The 16,744-nt window shown below is 36.0% G+C and overlaps 2 protein-coding genes across 2 annotated transcripts; one reads left to right on the top strand and one right to left on the bottom strand.

Moving 5' to 3' along the window:
• Window positions 1-178: 178 nt before the first annotated feature.
• capn3b (calpain 3b) lies at window positions 179-10,469 on the top strand (the record flags this gene model as incomplete). The annotated part of the gene is made up of 21 exons (XM_079376200.1): window positions 179-460; window positions 1,901-1,970; window positions 3,145-3,263; window positions 3,347-3,480; window positions 3,638-3,806; window positions 4,196-4,279; window positions 4,609-4,772; window positions 4,899-5,059; window positions 5,366-5,523; window positions 5,881-5,892; window positions 6,241-6,449; window positions 7,472-7,505; window positions 7,748-7,771; window positions 8,278-8,346; window positions 8,426-8,483; window positions 8,568-8,632; window positions 9,692-9,760; window positions 9,869-9,947; window positions 10,038-10,154; window positions 10,231-10,289; window positions 10,443-10,469. The coding sequence occupies 21 exons, from the start codon at window positions 179-181 to the stop codon at window positions 10,467-10,469; spliced, it is 2,163 nt and encodes a 720-aa protein (XP_079232326.1).
• On the bottom strand, window positions 9,952-16,574 carry znf106b (zinc finger protein 106b). Its single transcript, XM_079374867.1, has 12 exons — window positions 16,116-16,574; window positions 15,624-15,685; window positions 15,332-15,538; window positions 15,104-15,161; window positions 14,706-14,767; window positions 14,064-14,261; window positions 13,309-13,938; window positions 12,641-12,890; window positions 12,510-12,561; window positions 12,076-12,224; window positions 11,745-11,805; window positions 9,952-11,593 (listed from the first exon to the last, which is right to left on the bottom strand). Exons 1-12 carry the CDS (start codon window positions 16,197-16,199, stop codon window positions 11,556-11,558), a joined length of 1,851 nt encoding a protein of 616 aa, XP_079230993.1. The 5' UTR covers window positions 16,200-16,574; the 3' UTR covers window positions 9,952-11,555.
• Between the last annotated feature and the right edge of the window lie 170 nt (window positions 16,575-16,744).

Below are 16,744 nucleotides of genomic sequence, written 5' to 3'. Positions count from 1 at the left end.
TAGAGCATTTGCCTTAGCGTGGGTGTTTATTTTTGTACATGACCAGGGGTGTGCCTCCACCAGAATATAAAGGAACTGAGGAGTAAAATAAGGATTAAGGACTAAGAGAAAATCTCGGATACCGATACTGATCCCTATTTATTCATAATTCCTTTGGCATCTGTCATCAAATAGCAATATGGCAGAAGAACAGAAGTTCTTAGAAACATCTGTCCAACTGACTGAAGCTGCTCCACAGACTGTGGGCAGTGGTTTTATTGCCCCTGGAAACATTTATTCAGCCATTTTAAGCCGCAACGAGACTGTTAAAGATGCTAGGCGTCTCAAAGACTTTCAGGAGCTCAGAGACAAATACGTACTTAAGAAAGTGCTGTTTGAAGACCCACTGTTTCCTGCCCAGGATTCCTCTCTCTTTTACAGTGAAAAGTTCCCTCTAAAGCTTGTATGGAAGCGCCCGTCGGTGAGTGACCTATAGGTGGCATTGAGCATGAGATCAGTTCTGACCGCAGAGATGTTGTTTGGAGATAAAATCATAATAGAATTTTTGCAGTTCTGCATGGGGATATTTTCTTCTTGGCTAATTCAAAATTCACAATGTATTTTAATGTAATGTAATTTAATTTAATTTGAATAAATGAAATCTTTTTAATTTAGTTTCAGTTTTTCAATTGGTTTTATATACCTAAGCAACAATCAGTTACTTTTGTTTTCAGTTGCTATCTGAATAGACAGCATGAGATAAGATATTTTTTGCAGGCATGCCATTAGAATGTGGCAGGGTTGCTGTTGTGTGTGTGTGTGTGTGTGTGTGTGTGTGTGTGTGTGTGTGTGTGTGCACCTGGTATTCATCACGTCCTGGGGACCAAATGTCCCCACAAGGATAGTAATACCAGTAAATCTTAATCTTGTGGGGACATTTTTTGGTCCCCATGAGGAAACAAGCTTATAAATCATACAGCATAAAGTTTTTTGAAAATCTAAAAATGCAGCATGTTTCCTGTGAGGGCTAAGTTTAGGTGTAGGGTTGGTGTAGGGCAATAGCACATACAGATTGTACAGTATAAAAACCATTACGCCTATGGGATGTCCCCATAAAACATGGAAACCCAACATGTGTGTGTGTGTGTGTGTGTGTGTGTGTGTGTGTGTGTGTGTGTGTGTGTGTGTGTGTGTGTGTGTGTGCGTGTTGGGGACATGGCTGCGGTTTAGCACACTCTGGAGTCTCAGGCAGCTGACTTGCCAAATCATATATGCTATGTTGTGCCAGTGCTTCATAAAGAAAAGCTCTACCTGATAATCGACTTGTGTCAATAGGTTTGATATGTGGCTATATTTTCTTATCACTATTAAATAATGTAAATAAAGATGTTGAAGTAGCATCTTGTTTTTAAAGTATAGAAATGTGTCATGCATTTGCATTAGTGTCCTAGGTGGATATTTATGTGGTGTTTTTTGTCAGTCCATCTCATGTAACTTATAAAAGGTTAACCTATTTGTTTTGACTGATGTGTCACATACATTTACTAGCCTGACTTCATAATACTGCTTCAGAGAATCAGGATACTGGCCGTTTAAATCACTTTTTGGATTGGTGCTTCAAAAAGTCAGTCACGCATTTTCATATGTATTTACTGACACTTTAAAAATCATGAGAAGGATTTACATACTGTACATTATCTTGCCTTGACCTCTTTTGAGATGCAGCTCATAAAAATGTGCTAGCGAAGTTCCGGTCAGCAAACTTTATGACCCATGGGCAGCTGCTGAATTTCTGTGGTGGTGCTGATCTTCACAGATCTTCACAGATATGGTCATATTCTTTTTCTGAAGCTAGTAGGAGTCTAAAAATAGTTATTTTGTAAAATATTTTTATAAATATATGATTCTCTTTCCTAAACAGGAAATTTGTAGCAATCCACAGTTCATTCTTGGGGGAGCCAACAGGACAGATATCTGCCAAGGAGACCTGGGTATGAAAGTGCAAATGCATGACGTTCTAAATACATAAAAATACATAATGTGTCTGGGGATGCACCGATATTAAAATTTAAAGTAATATCAATAAGCAAATAATTATTTTTCTGTCATGGTCTTATGAATGGCCGATATTAAAATTCTGTTTTGTTTAAAAATACAATTAAATTAAAATTCTCTTTGGCCAATAAATCATTTTATAAACAAAAAACTAAAATCAACCATTTTAAATGCTAAGTGAATTTAGGCACAGCATGAAAATTAGATATCCTTTTTGAAATTAGCTAAAGATTACTTCAATTTAGATTACTAAAGGTATAACTACATAGCACCTGCTCATGACCTGCATACATGAATTCCCTTTCCTCTCAGCGTATTCAAATACTCTGTTGAAAATAGATCGGTTGCATGACACAGAAGGGTTGAAGAAATTAATAAAGTGTCTGCTGTGGTATTTGTGTTGCGGTGCTGTGTTCCACTGAGGCATCCAGTGAATGCAAGAGACGCATAGAGCAAAGGCCTTTATTTCTGCACCTGTAGAGTGTACAGCTTTGTATACCCAAAGGATTTTCAGTTCTTTTTTTTTAAACTTAAACCTTTTGATTTTTTTCATGAGCAATCCTGCATTATTTATTAGTTTATTTTTATTTTTACTTTGATAAAGATGAGTCCACTATTTTAAATAATGAAAGTGAATGTGTACTACATAAGTACAACTTATGCGTAATGGATTATATTCCAAGCATAAAATATTTTTATATTGTACAAGATCTAACTGAATTGTTATCTGGATATCTAATATCTTGAAGTATATCTTGAGGAGTGTTATGCTGAACTCTATCCAAAACTATGGCATTTTTCAAATTGTCTTACAATTATTATGCATGCAGTTTCATTATTTGTATTTCTAAATAAATATCTAAATATTTTAGATATTTACTAATATGTTTCTGTGCATTGCTAATATTGTATTTCTATATTTATTTGTATTTGTATGACCATTAAAATGAACTAATGACTTAAAAATGTTGATTAAAAGGTGGTGCAAACCCCTAAAACAATGGATTACTATATACATTTATACCTTACATTTCAATGTTGGAAAATAAAATGTCTAAAAAAATATGTGTCGTTACAACCTTATTTTCGGTGATATATTAACATCTGCAGGAGACTGCTGGCTGCTGGCTGCCATTGCTTGCCTGACCCTTAATGATATAGTTCTGAAGAGGGTGGTTCCTCATGACCAGAGCTTCACTGAAAACTATGCTGGCATTTTCCATTTCCAGGTATGAGTATCAAACCATATGGACCATCTTTTCCTCTGATGAATAAAGCACAAACTTAACTCACTCTTTGACTATTCTTCTAGTTCTGGCGCTATGGGGAATGGGTGGATGTGGTTGTGGATGATCGACTTCCTACATACAAAAACCAGTTGGTGTTCACCAGATCTGGACAGAAGAATGAATTTTGGAGTGCTCTTCTGGAGAAAGCATATGCAAAGTAAGTTTTTCATTTTTTTTATTTGTTTGTTTGTTTAAAAAGTAACACCATAATACTTTGTCATTGTAGGCCTGTTTATGCTTTTTTAGATAACCTTAGTGTGTATCAAAAAACAGTCCAAGGTGCTAAATGTGATGGTTTGACTTCTGGATCCTAGACTACATGGCTCTTATGAGGCTTTAAAGGGAGGAAACTCACTGGAAGCCATGGAGGACTTCACTGGAGGAGTAACTGAGTTCTACGAGATTACAGAGGCCCCGAAGGAGCTGTACAACATCATGAGAAAGGCTCTGAAGAGAGGGTCCCTCATGAGCTGTGCCATAGATGTACGTATTCTAAATGAACTGGATGCTGTTCTGGTTAAATTCCACTGAATCTGATAAATATATCTGATGCTTCTCTGTGTGTGCTGTATCTAAAATGTAAAACTATTGAGCTTACTGTTACACACTCCACTTGTCTGTGTTTGTTTGCACATTTCAGATAGACTGTCATTTTTTAGTCAGTCTTTCTGCAGGTTAATCAATATGCCAGTAGGTAAACTCTGAAGTAAAAAACAAAATCTAAAATGACTGAACTGTTACACATCACATGTTATATCGATTAATTATATAATTAACTGATATCATATATATAATGAAGCATTTTAATAAAAACTGCTACATTATTTTGACATTAATGTGACATGCCATTCCATTTTGCTTCTTCTGCACAGGTTTTGGTTCCAACTGCTCAAAGGACTAAAACAGCATCTGGACTCGTGACAGGCCATGCATATTCAGTCACTGGAGTTGAGCAGGTGGGCTTGTCATGTAATTGAGCATTTATATCAAACCTCACAACACAGGGCATTGTGTGAGGATGCATGCAGTTAGTGTTATTTTAGTATCATTGAGATACTATTATACTGTAGTTTTATTAATATTTTTTTTATATTTAGTTTTCATTTTATTTAATTATTATTATTATTTTAGAAATATTGCGTAGGAAATTACACTACAAATATTTTTTTATATTTTATTTTATTTTACTTCAAGTAACGAAATGCTTTTTATTATGTTTTAGTTTTAACCCTGGTCTTAGCATCAGCTGCATCTTTCAATGCAATAGCAAAAACCTTGTTCACAGGGTAAACGTAAGGATGGTAAAGACCTTATGATCCGTCTGGTTCGTGTGCGAGACCCCTGGGGAGTTGCCCCCCCTCCTGCCTGTAAGTCTAATGATTGGGCTGCACTAGCCACATCTGAGCAAGACAAGGAGAGACTCCGGCCTACAGAGCAAGGGGAGTTCTGGTTAGTTCGCAGCTTTATGGGTCCATCAGGATTCCAAAAAGTCTCAAACGGTCTATTAACTTCATTTAATGCTCATAAATGGAAGCCAGTACCTCTTATCATTTTGATAATTTTTCTTCAATTAAGGATGTGCTTTGAGGCGTTTAAGAAGAACTTCACCAAACTGGAGATCTGTAATATCACCCCAGACACTCTTGAGGATGACCAGATGCTCAAGTGGAATGTGACCATACATGAGGGCCGATGGGTGAAAGGCTGCTCTGCTGGTGGCTGCAGAAACTTTCCAGGTATGTAGTATTTTCTTGCAAAATTGTAGAATTGTTTGCCTTCATGAGATGGTTTTATAAGCACCTTACATTAACAATACTGATATTTTTCATGGAGATGTGGCTTACACTATATATATATATATTTTAGATTTGCCATTTCATGGTTTAAGGTTTTTTAAAATATTTTATTCTATTTCAGCTAAATTTTATTTAATTTCTAGTAATGGAAAAGTTTTTATGGTTTTTACTTTTATTTATTTATATGGAAATAAAAAAAATGAAACATAATTTCACAATAATCCCTTTCTGTCCATTTGATCACAGATACATACTGGACAAACCCTCAGTTCCACCTGGTTCTTCTGGAGGCGGACACCAAAGAGAAGACCTGCACGGTGGTGGTGGCATTAATGCAGAGGGGCAGAAGAAAAGAGCGCTGCTCAGGTGCCACCCTACACAACATTGGGTTCGCCATCTATGAGGTGCGATCAATTAAACACACCCTCAGTACAAAGAACATTTCAATATACACTAGTACATACATAATCAACACTCTTTATTGGCAAATATGGTTCCATAAAGAACCTTTGACATCCATAGAACCTTTCAAATGCGCAAAACATTCTTTATAGTGAAATAAAGGTCCTTCAGGTTATGTTCTTCACACTAAAAACTGAGAACTGGTCACTGAAAGGTTCTTCTATGGCATTGGTTTGAAAGCCCCTTTTTGGAACCTTAATTTTTATACTAAATATGCAAGGCTAAAGTTAGTTATTTTTCAGTTAATTACCATGTTTGCTGATTTATTTCAACACTGTTTTACCCACTGTCTTTCCCAGGTTCCTAAAGAGGTATGACTACATCATGAAGAGACCGCAACGATGACATCATATAACAGTGTGACTGCATTTAAACGGACAGATCTTTGTTGATTGCCAGTACTTTAAATTTAAGACTTTAAATCTGATAATTACTGCATGATGTATTTGGTCTTAGAAAACCTGTAAATATCAGGGAATTTTAAAGTTGTGATTTTAGGTCTGGAATACTATTTCTAAATGGAATACATATTTTTCTCAGCTATAAAATATTTATTTAAATTGGTTGGACCACAAATAATAAGGAACAAGTTGATCATTAAGAAAAAAAGTCACATATTTCTTTGCCTTGAAATGTTCTATCTGCTATCCTGATTTTAGATGAAGGGCAACCAACAACAGCTGCCGAAGGATTTCTTCCTGTATAATGCTTCCACAGCTCGCTGCAAGTCTTACGTTAACATGCGTGAGGTGACTGAGCGTTTCTGCCTGAAACCGGGCGAGTATGTCATCATTCCATCCACCTTCGATCCCCACAAGGAGTCTGAGTTTCTGCTCAGAGTCTTCGCTGAGAACAAGAGCACCTCAGAGTGAGTCTTAACACTGATTGTGCACGTCAAATCAGTTATTATAATAATATTGACCAATATTAATTACCAATACATCATTAGTTTAGTTATATAAATAAATATGTGACCCTGGATCACAAAACCTTAAGTCGCTATATATATATATATTTATATTTATATATATTTGTAGCAATAGCCAAAAATATTTTGTATGGGTCAAAATGATTGATTTTTCTTTTATGCCAAAAATCATTAGGACATTAAGTAAAGATCATGTTCCATGAAGATATTTTGTAAATTTCCTACTGTAAATATATCAACTTATTTTTTGATTAGTAATATGCATTGCTAAGAATTTAATTTGGACAACTTTAAAGGTGATTTTCTCAATATTTTCATTTTTTTTTTGCACCCTCAGATTCCAGTTTTTCAAATTGTTGTATCTTGGCCAAATAAATATTATTCTACCCTAACAAACCATACATCAATGGAAAGCTTATTTATTCAGCTTTCAGATGATGCATAAATCTCAGTTTTGTGGTCCATGATCACATATATTAACATATTTGTATGATTGTGTATATATATATATATATATATATATATATATATATATATAAAATGCTTCATATACAAATGTACTTGTGTATACAAATGTGTATCTGTTATTCTAAAGACTTTTCAATGAAAAGTTATTAACCCACGGTTTCACAGACAAGGCTTAAGCCTAGTCCTAGACTAAAATGTAAATCTGGGCTGTTTCAGCTGAAAGAAACTTGCACTGACTGATCTTAAAATATGTCAGTGCCTTTGTTTTGTCTCAAAAAGCACATCAGTAATGTTTTTTTCAAAGCACGCTTATAAAAATGACTTAAATATCCTAATTGAACTACGGCCTAATCCTGGTTTATAAGCCCTGTCTGTGGAACCAGGCCTTAGTGTTTAAAATTTAAGCTCTTGTTACAGTCAGATATGTTTTTAAAAGGACCTCTTGACCTGCTAATGTCCCTGTGTTTGGCTGACAGCTGCATGTTTTTTCTCAGGGTTATAGATGCAGAGATTGATGTGGAGCCTGTGGTGAGTCCGCACCTGTCTCTGTCTGTCTGTCAAGTTCTATGCCACCTCATACTTCATCCTGTCTCCATGCTTGTCTATGAATCGTAGTCAAGTGGTTTGGTCTCTTGAATGTAGCAGATCATTAATTTAGTGCAACCGAAAACTAAAGTAGCTAGGTCAGTTTTATCTTCCTCTGCATAATCACAAAAGAGAATAAAAACAGATATTTTCTTATCTAATGTTTCACTTTCTTATACCAACAGACGGATGTCAAGAAGAAAATAAAGGTAAATATGGAAACGAGATTAAGATGTTCCATCAATTTCTTTCCTTTCCTGTTTGATATTCTATGTCAGCCCATGTCAGATAATAGAAAGGATAAAAAGATGGAAAAGGAGATGAAAAATCATTGTGATGTGATGTTCTGTTAATTGGCTGCACTGCTGTAGACATGCAGCTCTGTTTTCATCTTCAGTTCTGCTTCAGTAATGACAAACAGCATCCGCACAGCATGAGCTGGTACAGTATGTCAAAACTATAATTCATAATAGCACTCAAAATCATAACCACAAAACTGACTTGTTTTGATGTAATTTTACTTGCAGCAGCCACAGAAAAGGAAAAATGTAAAATCTCTGCTCTTATAGAGCACTTATAAACAAAGATGAAGTGGATTTGCTCTATAAAGAAAATAAATATAAACACTAAACTATTTAAAGGCACATGCACACATATTTAGATGTCCACTAATTTAGTTTTTGTACATTCAGTATTTCTTATTTCTCATGTTTAGCCATTTGAGGAGGAGGAGACTGAAGAGGAAAAGCAGTTCAGAGCCATCTTTCAGCAGATAGCTGGAGACGTGAGTGCAGTTATGGAAATGCACTTTTGAATGCCATATTCACTTCACACTATCATTGTGACTCTGTTTCTTCTTGCAGGACATGCAGATTAATGCCAATGAACTCAGAATTGTCCTTAATAGAGTGGTTGCCAAATGTGAGTAAAATCTTACTGTCTGCCACTGATTCTCTTATGTTTCTGTCTGCAGGGTTTTGATAATCTATCCCTTTCTTTCCCCAGATAAAGAGTTGAAAACAGAGGGTTTCAGTCTGGAGAGCTGCAGAAGTATGATTGCACTTATGGATGTATCCTTCACTGTGCATTATGGGCAAAATGTATGTACTGTATGCTCAAACACTAGCTCAATCATTTTCGTATTATTTGTAATAATAATAATTAGACATTACAATTTGGTAGTAAAACATGTTGCACATTTTATTGGTCCAGACTGCAGAGGTATGTATTTTGTAAAATTTTGCAAGTGTTCTTTATTACTTAATTAGAAACACCACAATAATTAAATTGTATTGTCTGTTAGGAAGTTACTTTAAAATGCAAAGTATTGAAAATCAAAAGAAATCTCTCTAAACACTTGCAAAAGTGTGTCCCGTTGGGTAATGAAAAGGTCTACACACACTTGTGGTCTTCATGTCCACTTGAACCAAATATAGGAAACATAACATGTCAAGTTAGTAGACAAGTGGTCAAGTGCAAAGAGTGCAAGTGTGGGTATTTGGACAGGTCCTATGCATCCCTCTCCCATCTTCCTCTCTGTAGATTGAAATTACTTGCTGCAAGCATGTGAACACTCAAGTATGGCTCGCTGCAGTCCACAAGATCCAGGAGGCATGGTTAGATCCACATCAAGGGGGTGGAGATGGGGTGGGTTTAGGGATCAGGGGGTGGAGATGGATAGGTTTAGGTATATGTAAGGTGGGAGGAGTTGACCACGCCCCCTGGATCTTGTGAGCTGCAGTGAGACGCTCCTCTGAGCAGTGCCTCTTGTGGCCTGGATGATTCGTCACATTTATCCCCGGTTTCACAGACAAGGCTTAAACCTAGTCCTAGACTAAAATGCAAGTCTGAGCTGTTTCAACTGAAATAAACTTGCACTGACTGATCTTAAAATATATCAGTGCCTTTGGTTTGTCTCAAGATGCACAGTAGTGATGTTTTTTCTAAGGCACGTTTATAAAAATGACTTAAATGTCCTAGTTGAACTATAGCCTAATCCTGGCTTAGTCTAAGTCCTGTCTGTGAAACCGGGCCATAATTTTGTTATTTTAAGTTCAAAATTTGTCACATGCATGATGGCACAAATCCATACAAAGGCTCAGAAATGTAACTTAACCATGACACCTTAGACTGATGGGACAGGCCACCTAAACCTGCAAGAGTTTAAACACTTATGGAACAAGATTAAAACGTGGAAGGTATGCTATTGTTTTTGCCTTTATAAAGCAGGTCCCGTCATGTTCTTTTGTAATACACTGTATTAGTTAAAGCCATAGACACATGGTTTCTCTGTACATTTGTTTCAGCTGGTGTTCACACGTTATGATACAGACAAATCCAGTACGATAAGCAGTTTTGAGATGAGGAACGCTCTTACTGAAGCAGGTCAGACAGTCAGACGTTTTTATTTAACTTGTAATTTGATGATATACACTTTTATTGGGCTGATCCCTGAGATATTTCGCTGTACCTCAGGTTTTCAACTCAACAATCAGCTGTATGACATTATTTGTATGCGATACGCCAATGAACACATGGAGTTGGATTTCGATAGCTACATTAGCTGCTTAGTGCGACTCGAGGGAATGTTCAGTAAGTGTCTTTTCTGTTCAGACATATTCTTCTTCTGAAGTACCATTACTTTGTAGTAAAAGAGATTCTTCTGCAGGGGCATTCAGAGCCTTTGACAGGGATGGAGATGGCATTATCAAGCTCAATGTTTTTGAGGTGAGCAGCATGACTTTTTCTTCATTTGTTTATTGAATATTAACAGAATAAAGATTTACAAGCAGCATGGTTTTTAAACATTTGTATTATTCTTTGTATTGATCACTGCTATTTACACTTAACAAGTTCCTGTTTTCTACACTATATACACAGTGGCTTCAACTGACCATGTATGCCTAAAGAAACAAATACAGAGGTCAGCCTGGTGGAAAGCCTTTTCCCATTTTCAACTGGAGAAAAGTCTGGTTCCGAATCAGTTGTACTGTACACCGCTGCAGCTTCTTTCTTCAGCAAATGCTTGTCTAGAACAAACTGGATTGATTATGAGCTACTGAATGGGCGATGTCTGCTCATTTATGTCTATAAGTACAAAACACTTATTTGGTCGACTAATCCTTTAAGGTGACAGAATGTCATGCCTAAAACGACACTCATTTGAACCCATCCTTGTAAAATGTGTGCGCGCTACTGTGCAACTGTAAATAATTCAACTGAATAAAGAGTTCCACACTGCACTGTTCTATTCCAGTTGTTACCATAACCATGATTTCCAAAGCATAAACAAACAGCATATAATAGTTCAACAGATGTGTGTCATGATGACTGCATGCAAAGGACAAGCATATGATTAACCTCGAGTATGAGCAAAGCTTCTTGTGCTGCAGTAGCAAGAACACAAGTTGATAAAAACAACCAAATGTTTTGAGCATTTTAAAATATTATACAGATTCCTGTGAATAAAACAACTATAAACATCTGAGAGCAAGTCTGAATGAATATGCTAGTATGTAGTCTTGTAAGCAATCTTAATTGCTGTTCTGATAATCTTTTAACTGACCTGAATCTTCAGATGGATGGAAGCTTTTCTGGACTCTGTAACAACTCCTTTCATGTCCTTTTTCAAAATTGTAGGCAAGCAAACTTTTTTTACATATCAAGATAGAAATTACATTTTATCATGCCAGAATCAGAGCAAAAAAGGATGATTTTTTTTTCTTTTAGAAATTTTCTGCATCTGTCTGATCAAATTAATGCATAATCCAATGTGATTTGCCATAAAACGACTATAAAATTAGAGTTGAAGTCTGTTCTAACGGTGCAGTTATGGGCTTTGCAATACAGTACTTGCTCACAGAGCTCAGTTTTGTGCACTGAGAGGTAGGTCCAGCATCAGATACTTCTGGGAGTGGGTACAGTGTAGCAGCTGCTCTGTGAGGCTCAATGGGTTGCTGAAGACCAACCCTTTCTCAGAGGTTCATGCAGATGTCAAGATTCATTTAGCACCTCCTCCTGGTCACCAGGATCTGACAAAACATTTCAAGCACAAACAATGATTATGCATATATAATATTACATATTAATCTCAGACTTAAAAAATAATTCTTAAGTGGAATATGTTGTTAGTTAATGAGTTGAACTGAATAAATATATTACAGATGTTACAAGAGCTCTTACTCTTCATATCCTGCAGAATCTTTATGCGCTTTGCCCTGAGCGAGGCCATTTCTGAGGTTACCTGACAACAGAGGAGTTTATATTGTTTGAAAATAATTGTTAATTACATGATTAATGTATTCATTGTACAATTTACAGTATAATTGATATTCTATTGCATATATATATATATATATAACAGAGCATTATACATTTTAGGAGTATAATTGTAGCATAAATTGGCAACAGAAAAGAAAATTGGGGGAAAAAATATCTTTGTCTTACTAGAAGCAAAGCTGCTCATGAAGTATGTAAAGAGCTTGTAATGCAGATTAATATAACAGCCATGTACCTCTTGTTTAACAGCTAGTAGACGCTGAACTTCTGTGTATGCGCTCTGCAGGCTGGAGTACGCCTGGAACAGCTGCTCCCCTACATTCTCAAAAGAGCTGGTTAACTCCTCTTCTTTCAATGACAGCGATATCAACTTATTCACTTTTCCTGAGAATTATATACACACAGATGAACAATTATGACATGTACTAGTGCGTTTCTGGAAGAGACACTGCTGAATTATCAGTTACAGTTGGTTTAACATCTATTAAATAATTCATGACTAATTTATGTTCTATGAAACAAAGCTATTTGAACATATTTTACTTATTCTCCTAATAAAATTTAAAATAGGAAATCTAAATTTGCATTTTTTGCATTGACAAAATGAGATAATTTAAATAAAATTAATTCTATTCAAAATTTATTTAAATAATAACATTGAATACTTACTTTTTTTGGATATTTTGTTGTTTGTCTCAGGATTCAGATGATGTGAATCGTCCTGTAAAATGAATAAAACTCTATGATACATTTCTATGAACTCCAGATAATTCCATTTGATACAACTTCAACTCTTTTACTTGTTTTCTTTTCTTGGTTTTCTGGACGTTACAGGAGATGGCTTCAAAGCTGCTGTGATGCTCCAGTGATGTTTCTCCCTGTTCGGTCTCATACTCGTTTGCTTGGTTTTTCTGAGCATGCGCAGTATGAGGCCGAATGTTTTCAAAGATCTCCAACTCATTTTCTGAAGCCTGGCTTTCGAACATGTCAGCCAGGACAGATACAGGTGGAAGAGAACCTGCGTATGGTTCTTGTCCACTCATACATTCTCTAGGGGAAAAAAAGATGTTAAGGAGATCAGTTTAAATGTTAGAGACAACAGATCTTCATCTGAAGTTATGGTCATTGCACACTGAGTCCGAAAATTTCACACCTTAAAAAATAAATACGACCTCACGTTGTGTCAATCACGTTTACACACTGCCTCCGAAACTTTTGTCCGTCAGAAAATTTTTTGGATAAGGTTCGATTTTCTGCGTTTTCGCATCTGTAGCATGCATTTGGATAGGAAAGGATGAGGAATACAAAAAAAACGCATGCGAAAATTACACTCAGTGTGCAATGACCTTCAGAAAGACTTTTAAGACTGAAATGTGCTCTTGGATCCAATTTTATTAACTCTCAAGAGTCTATAAAAGAATGGGTCTTTTTAAAGAATTGAAGCAAATAAAACTCATAATTTATTCACCTGGTCATGCCCTGTTCACGCTGTGATGCCGCTCTATTTACTTTCAACACAGACTTTTTGGAACGAGTGTGTAGTGGAGGATTAAGAACAACAGCTTCATTCCCAGTTGCTGCCTTCCGTGTTAAACAAACTCCCCTTTCTGCTGTCAAGTTGGGTATGTTGGCCTCCATCCTGCTTTGGACCAGTCCAGGGGCACATGTTGGCTCAGCAGCGGCACCACCTTCAGTTTCTGGAGTCACATCGTTCACACAAACATCTGTACCTTTTCCATCAGCGTTGGGCCAAGTGCCATGAGCAGACATTTCTTGAGGAATATTTTCTGATGGTCTCTCAAGACAAGGCCTTTTCACAAGAGGCCCATTTGATCTGTCCATATCAAGTATGCTCTCTTGTCTCTGTGAAGGCAGGTTTTGGTTATGCTGGATAGATGCTGGATGGTCATTTTGATTTTCCCAAAAGGGCATGAAATGGCATGATGGTGGCAACTGGTCAGCTTCGAACTCCTCATTCACCATGAAAGGTGTTGTACAATGCCCGTGCTCAGCTGTGCTTCTTGTCTGAACAAACCTCATTATCTTCTGCCTTTTTGCTTCTTTCCACTTCTCGAATTTCTCTTTCTTTTTCATAAATCTAACAAGAAAGAAACAACAGGTCTTACAGCACAAAACTAATGCTATTGACCAAATAACTGACAAACGCAAATGCATTTGAACCATTCATGATGATTTCATGATCAATCATGACAATGAGCTTACTTTTCTTGGTCTCTTTGGGCACAAAGTTCTTTAAGCTCATTAAATTCAACACTGTAGTCCACTGTATTTTTTCCAAGTTTTCTATTCTTTGTCAAATCCGATAGCTTCATCTTGTGATATTGCATGGAAATATGCTGCTTAAATGCTGCTATTCCTGTCACAGTCATTTCGCAGGCCCAACACTTATGCTCGTGTTCACTGTAAGAAGAAAAGCATATATTTGACATTGCATTAATAAAGATGAAGTTCAGCTTGTAATCATTTACTTACATTTGTGCCCCCTTTCCATGAAAGTCAAAAGGAGTTATTAAGCAGAATGTCTAAGCGGCTAACGTGGCTCTCACTGGGGCTTTTATTTGATCAAAAATAATTGTAATATGCTGCTTATTTTTCATAATATTATCGATGTTGAAAACAGTTTTTCTGCTTAACATTTTTTGTGGAAACTTTTTTTTTCAGGATTCTTTGATGAATAGAAAGTTCAAAAGAACACCATTTATTTTGAAATAGAAATCTTTTGTAAGATCATAAGTCTTTCCTGTCCATTTTTAAATAATGAGTAAATGATAAAATTAATTTTAATTTCTGTGTGAACTTTCTTTTAAAGTAGGGCATGACAAACAACACTTTTTAGTTCCATACCTGCCCTTCAATTGCTCAATTGTCTGATGGTGGATAGAACTGTGCATATGTTTGTCCCACTCCTGTTACAACAAAGACAAAGTTAATTAGAAAAGAACAGATCTATATCCATAGCCATAATGTGCCGAAATATTACAGCCTAAAATGACCCTAAAACATTCCATTTGGGAAAGCAAACAACGAGTTATAGGTCCACCATTACACCATACACAAAAACATTTCTTACTGATAATATAATTTTAATTCCCTGAAAAATGATAAAGCTGAATATTGTAGGCACCATCTAACTTTGTTTCTCTCATAGGGAAGGTAGTACTGTCCTGTACATTATTAACTCTACCATTTATACTTACTTATAGATTACTACTATTACTCAACCAAAACACAAAATTACTGACCTCTTCAGGAAAACGATGAAGGCAGATAGAACATTTGACCAGCTCTTTTTGTTCACTCCTAAATGGATAAAAAAAATAATAATTCATCTTTGGATCTAGTACACAAATTATTATAGATAAAATACGCAAACTCATTTTAAACAGCCAATTTATCAGCTTTACTTTTCAAAAACATGTATTATTAGCAATACAGATCGATATATTTAATGTATAAGGTAACAAACTTACCCGCCTTGCTGTCTTAGATCAAAAACGGCTTTAAATTCATCATCAGTCAGGTCAATATTGTATTCCACTTTAAAAGCTTTTCTTTTACGTCTTTTAGCTCGGAGTTCAAACAGATTGTGTTTGTGCTTGTGGGTGGCAATATGCTCCTTGTACTGCTCCAGTCCCATCACAGATTCAACACATGCCCAACACTTATGCAGCTGTTCACTGCAACAACAAAAGTGCTTATTTCAGCTTACTTTGTTTATATTGCTGAGAAAGACATGAAAATCAGTTCAATGTAATTCCATACCTGCCCTTGATCTTCTCAATTGCTTCATGGTGGAAATAAGAATGCATATGCATATCTACAACCTGTAAAAACAAAATATATACATATATACATCTAATGTATATGAGCGGCATAAATGAAAACACATCATCGTTTTCATGCAATGTCTTCATCCTGAACTTCCTCTCCACTGAGTATTGCATTGCATTTAATATATTAAAAAATATACCAAAAATTTTGATGACTAATCCTGCACTCACTCGTGTTGTCCAATCAAATATCTACAATACACTGCCCAGTTATAGCATATGCAACAAACTAGCAAATACCGAATAATGGTTCATGGCTATGACATAAAAATCTAAAACGCAAAAGGGTGCGGGTCCTTCGATATATCCTGCACACACACACACACACAAAGGCTAAACGATATTCATTGTGTTTTTAAACAGAGAACAACAAATAATAAGAATAAAACACCCAATTGCTTCAAATAGAAATAGTTAAACAAACCTTTTTTCCGTACAGCTCACCGCAGATAAAACATTTAACGTTAATGCCAATGTTATCGTTGGTTTTCTTGGTCTTTTTACTCATCGTTGTGGTGTTTCTGAACGTAAATGAAAGAAACTCAACCGGAATTTCTCGTTCACAGTCACTACGGACACAATGTTTTGAGTTACAAAATAGAGCTAGCGATTATATTTATAAATGTTAATCGATGCTAGGCATTCAGAGCATTCGCTCAAACTGGAAGACTCCTGTCATGAACATTAATCAGGCCACCCACAGATAATCACAATCTGAGAGATTACTGATCTATTTCATATCACTCTTAAGAGATAACAGTCACAAAGACAATCCTTTCAAAAAGACAGTTTCTATGAGTTTTCAGTGTGCTGCGATGCCCGTCCACGTGTTTGCTGAATCAGTCCATGCTGACTGGATGTTGTTGCCAGATCTCGTAAAAACAAGCTATTAAGTTTCTAACATGTGCAAATTCTCTGATCAAAATAAGTCCAAATATGCGACCAAATTTTATTTAAATAAGACTAAAAAGGCTTTCGGAAAATGTATATTGGGACACTGAAATTCATGACTTTACACGTTCATAAAGGACTTTTCGTTTGTTTTCCGCGGAC

The sequence above is a fragment of the Barbus barbus genome (genome assembly GCF_936440315.1).
Source record: "Barbus barbus genome assembly, chromosome: 24".
Lineage (NCBI taxonomy): Eukaryota > Metazoa > Chordata > Actinopteri > Cypriniformes > Cyprinidae > Barbus > Barbus barbus.
The sequence above is the reverse complement of the archived record's forward strand: the minus strand, read 5'-3'. Positions and strand labels throughout refer to the sequence as shown.